The 9025-nt window shown below is 28.9% G+C and overlaps 1 protein-coding gene across 1 annotated transcript; it reads right to left on the reverse strand.

The window, feature by feature from the left end:
- Positions 1–3002: 3002 nt before the first annotated feature.
- Positions 3003–7153, reverse strand: LOC107889656 (oxysterol-binding protein-related protein 3A). Its single transcript, XM_016814163.2, has 10 exons — positions 6833–7153; positions 6456–6549; positions 5993–6109; positions 5833–5905; positions 5640–5758; positions 5421–5542; positions 4675–4851; positions 4360–4504; positions 3615–3793; positions 3003–3415 (listed from the first exon to the last, which is right to left on the reverse strand). The coding sequence occupies exons 1-10, from the start codon at positions 6928–6930 to the stop codon at positions 3169–3171; spliced, it is 1371 nt and encodes a 456-aa protein (XP_016669652.2). The 5' UTR covers positions 6931–7153; the 3' UTR covers positions 3003–3168.
- Positions 7154–9025: the final 1872 nt, after the last annotated feature.

The raw sequence follows: 9025 nt of genomic DNA on the forward strand, positions 1-9025 counted from the left end.
CGTTCACATAAAATTACGTTTATTCTTCTTTGGTTATTTTGGATAATTGAATTTTGAAGGGTTTTTTTTCGACAATTTTTGCCATAAAACTGTGACAAGGATGTGTTTTGCTATCACATTGTCTATTTCACTCGCACTTTTTCCCCAATGAGACAATTCTATATTCGAAATATATAGTTTTCAAATTAAATCGATGATTAAATTTTAAAATGTTTTGATTTAGATGTAAATAATATATTATTAGTTGAAATATGATGTATATTATCTATATCATTAATATAACTCTTAACAAAGTTAATGGTACGAATTAATCAGTGTTAATTCGATTAGAAAATTACGAAAATATTTTTTATAATTATAATAAGTCATATTATTTTAAGATATTTTAATCTCTTCATTTTAATGAAAATCTTCTGTAATTAATTAAATTAAATCATATTATTTTAAATTATTTTAGTTTTTTCATTTTTAATAAAAAAAATAGTAAATTTTTTTATTTTAATAAAAACCAAGAAAAAATATCCATACTATTGAATTTGAATCCACATCAATTGAATTAATAAAATTTTAAATTTATCACTCAACTAAAATTTTATTTCAATGTTATTTATACATATTTTTTAATATGCACAATTTTTTATCTCCACCAATTATATAAATTAATAATGTTAATTGAGTTTGTGTCACAAGTTAACTCGATTCTAATATTATTTATCTGATGTATTTATGTGTTTAAATGTCATTTTATTTATAATTTAATTTATTTTTATTTTAATATCATACATATTTAATATATTATTATGATTAATTAGTTTTAAAACATATATTTCATTGTTTATTGCATATTATTTTTAAACACACGTCTGTGTTTTAAATTTGTGAGTTCCAGACTCATATGCGTGTGATAAGATTTCTAGTATTTAATATGTGAATTAAATTATTATTATTATTATTATTTTGGTATAATCACATATGTCCTTATTCATTTTATGGTCTAAGTCTATTCATGTTTGGGTCAAGGCTGGTATTTAGGTAAAATCCTCCCAACAATAGAGTTGAGCAAGAAAAATGAAAATTGATTTGAATCGAGGTGTTTGGATGATTTTTGGAATGCAAATTTAAAAACCACAGTTATTCAAATTTGAACCGAACCGGACCGAATTCTATTTTTATTTAATATATAAACTTTTTTATTTTTATGATATAAAAATAAATACTTTATATTTAAATTAGTGAAAATAATTTAAAAGTTCATCAAATATTATTATTTTTTAGAAATATTCATGAAAAAAATTGAAATTTTGTCAAATAATATTCAAAATATATAAAACAAATCTCATTTTGTCAAAATAAGTCTAAATATTCAAAACCATAAATTAACGTGAAAAAATGGACAATAGAACCAAATCAGACTAAATTATAATGGACGGTTCAAAATATCCAAAAGAAACCTGATTGAAACAATATCACCTCTACCGAACAATATAAACTTTAGGATTTAAACTTATCCAAATACATGAGAAGAAGTCCACATCCATTTCTTCTAACCACTTCTCTTGCATAGATAACTTAAGTATTCTCCAATAAATTTTAATTCTTTGGTTAAAATATGTTATAACCCTTATATTCTTTGTAAATTTGATATTTAATCTATGTACTTTGAGTTCTAAGAATTTTTCTCCTTTTACTTTTCAAATTTCAAATTTCAAATTTTAGGTCCAATTTTTAACAATTATAAAATTATTTTGTTAAATTCAAATTTATTATAATGCTATTTTTTTAATTACATTACTACTAAGTTTTTTTTTATTTCAAAATGTCACACAAAAAATTTAAATTTAAATCTAGGTCAAAATAATTTAAGTTTATTTGTTTTGTTTTTAACCTAATAAAATATCAGGTCAGTAGTTTGCACATGATTTAACGGAAAATTGTGTCACATAAATAATGGGTTATTGAAGTGTGAGAATTGAATCAAAATTAAATTTTGATGCATTCAAGTGGACTAAATTAATGTTGATGTCTACCATTGCAAATTGCATCAAAGTTCGTGTATAATTTTAGTATTTATCTCTTTTACTAAAATACAAAAATATCTTGAAAACTGCACATTCGTTCATTTATGCTATTATTTAAGCCATTGATTGAGTTATTATCATGAGTCAATCGGGCACTAACTTTGTTAAAAAATTACAAAAATATCCTTTCGCATTTAAACTAAGTTATATTGTTTGAAGTTACTTTAGTCATTTTATTTATAAGGAAACAATAAATATATATATATTACGATATTTAAACTCACATAAATTACATTAACAAATACTTAAAATTTTCATTCAACCAATGCTCTATTTTGATTTTTATATATATATATTATGCATAATTAATTATTTCCATCAATTGCATATTTATACTATTATTTTAGTCCCTTATTAAGTTGGTGTCGCAAATCAACCGGACACCAATTCAGTTAGGAAAATTACACAATATTTTTTTGTATTTAAAATAAGTAATATTATTTAAGGGTACTTTAATCTTTTTTAAATTCTAATAAAAATTTACATATAATAAAATTTGAACCATTTAAAGCAATAAAATATTAATATTACCACTAAACCATAATTTTATTTTAATATAATATTTAAAAATTAATTCAAGATTTATAACATCACCATTCATTATTTTTAATATTATATGTGTCATATCATATTCAAAATAATACTATAATTTAAAAACTTCAATACATTCCTTTTTTAGTAATTTCCTCCGCGATAACTCTCAGCACTAAAGTCAAGAATTTTGATAATAATATAAATACGTTAATGATTTATTTTATTTAATTTTAACAAATGTAGACTTTTGCATATTATTTTTGTATCTACGATCATATCATAATCAAAATTATCGAATTTTTTAAAGAAAAGAACCCGAGTAATATTATATCATATATGATTTAATGATAAAAATACATAAAACTTTCTTGAAAACCATGGACCAAAAAATAACTAAACAATAAAATTCTAGAAATTATAAATAAAACAGAACAGAATAAATACCTATGATGTAATTGTTCTATAATTGACACTAGCCACAACAGGAAACCGAAGTGTAAAAGGCATAGAAAAAGAATATATCACACAGTTCAAAAGCAAGCGCAAAGATGTGCTTTTAGTTAGCAGCCAAATCTTCATACTGCCATGGGTTGAATTCAGTGGACTTAATGTCAATCTCCTCACTGCTACTCGAGCCATCTATGGCAGCTCGGTGTTCGGTATACTTGCCGTTGTATTGATAAACTTCCAAGTCACCCCAAGGTGTAGCAGCAACTTCGTTGGCGAAGTCAAACCATTTAGGCGTGAATTTATGGCCCTTTTCCTCCCTGTTTTTCTTTTCAGCTCTCTGTATTTCCTCCAAACTGCTCAACAAAAAGAGAGATTATATGAATTTGAAAGTGAAAAGTGGCATAACAGAAAAAAGGAACACTAATTCTGAAAGAATTACAACAACATAACCTGTTTCACCTCTATTAACAACGCTCATACAATCAGCAACATGTATATGTGCATAAATAAACATAAATTCCAAAATCTAGTTTGAGGTGGAGGGGGAGAAACCTGCTCTTTTCAAAGCCTGCCTTAGAGAGGTCACCCTGCTCTAGTGCATATCTGTCGGGACGTAGGCGAGAATCAGATGCCAATAGCTTCTTTGGAGCAGTATCAAAGCTGTTAATCTTATGCGCAAAATGTGTGTACTGGAATTTATCATTTTTTGGAGCATCAGCAAGTTTCCATGCCTGCATAACAGCAACAGAGTAACGACAAGCAGTTCAGTACTGGCGGCATAATCTTTTCTGTACTACTTAAAGCGTCACAAATTATTAGCAAATGTAAGCATATTAGTCCTCGACTGCTTCAATTTTGAAATCAAAACACTCATCATGTCAATAGAGAAAATGTTATAATATGTAAACAAAACTTTCAACATCGCAGATAAAATACTACTGAAACCAGGCACCAGGCCTCTCTTGTTCATTGCTAGAAGCAGCACCATTTATTTAACATGTCTGAAGCTATTGAGAAAAGTAATACGTATGATACTTGGAAAACAAATCTGTTTTCACCATTCTGACAGGAAATCTTGTCTCAAAAGTCCAAAGTTAATAACTACGGGGGAAGGCTCAGCATGAATAAATTGCTTTCTGATTAAGAATCCCATGTAAAGAAACATCATTCTTTGTTCTGGTAATTTTTTGACAGGAAAAAAAGAATATTCCAGAATACAAGCATCAAAAGAACTAAGAGAGTGTTTCCGAGAAGAATAAAAGATGAAAACAACTCAGAGATGCTGAAAAAGACTAACCTCCTTTAGTTCAGTGCCTGGAAGTGGTTCCCCTTCACTATCACAAGGTTGATAACTCATTGACTCATTCCATTTCCCAGTCATCAATATCTTTGGCTCCTCAGCGGAATTATACACGTATCCATCAATCTCATACCGGCCAGCTCTGTGAACAAGCAAGACCTAATGTTAAATTGTGAAGTGAAATCCTTTCAAGATTTTGACGAACCATTTTTTTTTCTTTTTCGGTCTTCAAAGAATATGGAGAGAAAAAGACACTGGCAATTTGTGCCTACATATGCAGATGAATAGTAATTTCTCGTAATAGAACTATACCCAAACCAACCACACGGTTGAAAATATAGCACGGCTTTGTCGCCTGTTGTCAAGTTTGTCATGATCATCTCCCCTGATGAGTCAACCCAGGTTCGTCCAAAAATTAAGTTGTTAACTTTCGTGAGAGGAGGAACCAAATCAAAAACTGTGCCATCTCTTTTGAGAGTCACACGGGTCCTGCACACAATTTTAGAATTTATGTGTCAATACCAAGAGCTAACCTTAAAAATAAGTTGGTTTTATACTTTCGTAGATATTAAACAGTGAAAAGATAACCCAAATGAGTTCAATTTTATCAGATGAGAGGCACCCTATGAGAAAATGATACTGAAGAAGATTAGGTGGGAGAACATAAAAAATCAAGTTTATGCATGACAGCCACACAAACTCTGACAGATCAGAGTGCATAAAAACAAATTCTTCCCTACCCATTACAGTGTTCTTTTTTGAAGGATACAGAAAAGTCAATAGATGCTAAATGTACACAAAGTCAAGCGTTCAAAAATTTTGTTGAATTTTTCAACCTATTCTCCAGCAAAAATAAACAGAATTGAAAGAAGAGACCTTTGCATAATAAGTACAGAAATTATTCTAATTTCCAAGAACTCCAGAGATTAATGCTGCTTCTATTGGCTTATAGAATATGCTCATGATGTACAATTGTACACGATGATGAATTTGAAAAACTAAAGCAAAAAATAGTAATAAATAATGTCAAACAAGTTATGAAAGAGAGCATGTTTTACCTTCCAAGTGGATAGATATCTATTGAGTTTCCCAAAAATTTGGTTTTCACTTTAGAAGAAATGTCATAAATGAAATGTTCATTTTCAGCATGACCAGCACTCATTGGAGGATGATGACTAACCTGAAAGGGAAAAATGTTCGATAAATACCTTTAACACAACAACCATTTAGAGAGATTATACGAAAACAATATCACAAATAAGAGCCCAAAGATCCACCTGTTCAGCTATAAAAGTAATGCCACCATGATTAGCCATTTCATAAGTCTCACCAAGTATGGGATTGAATGGTTTCCAGGTACGTTGATAGGCATAGTAGACAGATATAGCCCATGAAGCTGCAATTAGTTACTATTAGTCTACCTATATGGATTTAGAGCAAAAGGGAAAGAGAGGTTAGAAGAAACCTAACTGGTGTACACTAATCGCATGTAAGGATCTTCGCATTCATCAGCCAGATCTAGCAGGTACGAGTACTCCATCAACTGTCACAGACAATGAAATCGATAAATCCCACTGAGAGAACAGCAAATAACTTTACAGCAACAGAAGTGGGATATAAAAACACAAACCTCTGCCATTTTCTGCAGCATTGACATTGGCTCAAAAATAAGTACTGGAAGTGTCACCATTGATGTAACATCAGAACCTATATACTTTTGCATCATTTTCCAGTAACTGTCCCTGTCCTGTTAAACAAAAAGCAAAGTTGTAAATGCCCACATAAGCTAATAAAATGCCATCCTCATCATTTCAAGCCAATCGAAGCTTTTCACTAAATAAGCATCACATGCCAAGCAACATGCAAATATCTCATATATTCCAGCGAATTGGAAAATGTTAGCCCAAGCAAAATATATTCTTAACCATGTCAGGATCATCATTACTACAATATAACCCTGTTAAGCGCTAATGATAATAAGGCAACATAACACTTAATCCTTTAGTGATTTTGCATGCACTGCATTTTTCAAATTAAAGCACCATTTTCTCATTTTATCGAATTAATATGAATATCCCAAAATTAAGCGTTACCTCCTGTTTCCATCTTCCTCTCCTTGCTTCTTCTTCGGCATCTTCAGTCCCTCCTTCTGGATTAACAACTTCAAGCCCTTCATATCCCATTAAACTGTTCAAACAGGAAAACAACCGTGAATCCTATCGAGTTAGAAAACCTTTCTTAAAACATTCAAATAAGTTCATTTTTAGCTAAACCCTCTAATCATCTCTGAACAAAATCACAGATCTGATACAACAAATTCCTTTTAAACAACATGAAATAAATAACAACTTTAAAATTGAACAAAAAGTTATTACCACTTGGAGATCGAAGCAACCAAATGAATTTAAATTAAAAAAATCCAAGAAAAATAAATCAAATAAAATTAAAATTAAAAGACGGATCGTAATACCCGTTGACTGATTTAGTCATGGCGCTACCAAAATTAGATATACCGCTAGCGATGGACGCAAAGAAACCACCGCCTTGTTTGGGATCATTCGGCGCCATCTCTCTCTACTATTTTGCAAAAATAAAAATAGAAAATCACAGCTCGAAACAGAAGAGGAAGAAGAAAATAGGTTTAAGGGAAGGATGAATTTGATGTTTTATTGTAAGATCGGTTTATGAATTAATAAATGGGGAATATCTTCTCTCTATCTTTCTTTCTTTCTTTTTTCCTTTAGTTTATATTTTTTATAATGATGGAAACAGCGAACTCTAGCGAAGCAAAGATGCTAGTTGGCGGTTCTTTGTTTTGAAGTCAATAATGGAGATGTTGGACCACGCGAGAGCGCGTGAAATTCCAACCGAGGCGGCTTTCGAAGAAGTAACAAAAAGGTTAAACTCTACAATTAGTCTCTCTACTTTGCAAAAGTTATGGATTTAGTCTCTATATTTTAATTTAATCAATTTAATCCCTGTACTTTTTCAAATTTTGGAATTTTAGTCTTAACCCAAAAATTAGCAATTAAATATATATTTTTTTAAAATTTAATTAATAGTCTTGCACTATATGTATAGTTATTAAATTTAGTCCATATTCTCCAATTAAATCATTCTAAGTCTCAATAATTTTTAAATTTTGAAATTTTAGTATTAATGTAAATAATAGTCATTAATCTATTAACTGAATTTATAATGAGTAATATGTGAAAATATCAAGTTGACATGATATTGCACATATGATAATATATTTGTCATATCAAATTTTAAACCAGACAACCATCTCTATAACAATCCCATTTCTTTGTCAAGATTTTTTCTATTATAGAGAGGTAGTTTCTATACATCTGTAACAATATGCTTTCATAAATAGATAATTATTGTAAATCTTCCATAAAATTCATATAGTTGGGAATCAAATAAAAGACATATAACAAGTGTATACATTATTGCTTTTTATGTATATTTTATTTTATTTTCATTCACATGACTAATTATGAAATTCAGACATTTAATAAGTCCAATTAATCCTTCTGAGTTGTCAAATTAAATTAATTAATTTATCATTAGTTATTAAATTCAAGTAATCAATTTATAAGTTTACGATTTTCCAAATTCATAGTACAATATTAAATTAGGTTTGTTGAATCGATATCTTTAGTTCCCCTCATTAAAGATTATTTCATTTGATAAAATATGATTAATAAATTTTTTATGTGAAATTTAAACATTTTATTGAAATAATATTTTAATTTAAATCACTTTTATTTAATAAATTATAATTAACAGTCTTGCTTATATGAAATAACTATGATTTTACTTAAAATTTTAAACAATAAAAAAAATAATTTATTAAAGAATGTACTTCATAATTAAAATAAAAAAATTATGGAGGATCAAAATAAAATATAAAAAAATAGTTCTACTAGAAACTTGATTGTTAGCAAAATGTTGTTATAACGGACGGCTGTTATAGATAGAACTGACTATAATATATCTTAATGTAATAAATTAACAAATCTCAGATGGTGATAACTAAAATTTTAAAAATTGAAAAGTACAAGGTATTTTGGTAAACTAATAATTAAAAGAATTAAAAAGGGAAATAAGCCAAATTAGTTATCATTTTCATCATTCAACCGTTTCTATTCAAACTCCCAAGCTCGATTGTAAGTGCTCCCTAGCCCCGTTTTTAAAATTCTTTACGTTTTTTAAATCCCGGTAACTTGGTTAAGCTTATTCTAGTAATAATTTAACCTAGGGTTTATATTTGGAAAAATACTCAATTAAAGTATAGAGATTAAACCCATAATTTTTTATAAAATACAAGGACTAAAAGCAGAATTTAACCTAATAAAAAGGAGTGCAACCTGGGTTCCTTAGCCGGCAAGCCTACACGGGGTTTGTGGCTACTGCCGTCCGTTTCTACGTGGGTCTTTCCTTTGCCGCGTTAGAAATTTCCACAATATCATTCGTCTCATTATTCGTCTTTCTATTATATTTAATTTAAAATTTTTGTTCTTCTATTTCAATTTCATATAATTTGTTATTCTTATAGCATGTTTGGTTGGGTGTATTGGATTAGCCAATACACCCCTAATCCGTGGGCCACACTAATCCCCACTTAATCCCGTGTTTGGTTTGATGTTTTGCCTATTAC

Source organism: Gossypium hirsutum, chromosome A09 (genome assembly GCF_007990345.1).
Source record: "Gossypium hirsutum isolate 1008001.06 chromosome A09, Gossypium_hirsutum_v2.1, whole genome shotgun sequence".
NCBI lineage: Eukaryota > Viridiplantae > Streptophyta > Magnoliopsida > Malvales > Malvaceae > Gossypium > Gossypium hirsutum.

What these genes read in the sequence shown, in the direction of transcription:
- LOC107889656 (XM_016814163.2), bottom strand. Translation starts at nt 6,930, where the DNA reads ATGGCGCCGAATGATCCCAAACAAGGCGGTGGTTTCTTTGCGTCCATC. An exon ending in CAGGCACTGAACTAAAGGAG is followed by an intron (nt 3,794 to 4,359) that starts GTTAGTCTTTTT and finishes GCTGTTATGCAG; the next exon opens with GCATGGAAACTTGCTGATGC. An exon ending in GCAGGCTTTGAAAAGAGCAG is followed by an intron (nt 3,416 to 3,614) that starts GTTTCTCCCCCT and finishes TTTGTTGAGCAG; the next exon opens with TTTGGAGGAAATACAGAGAG.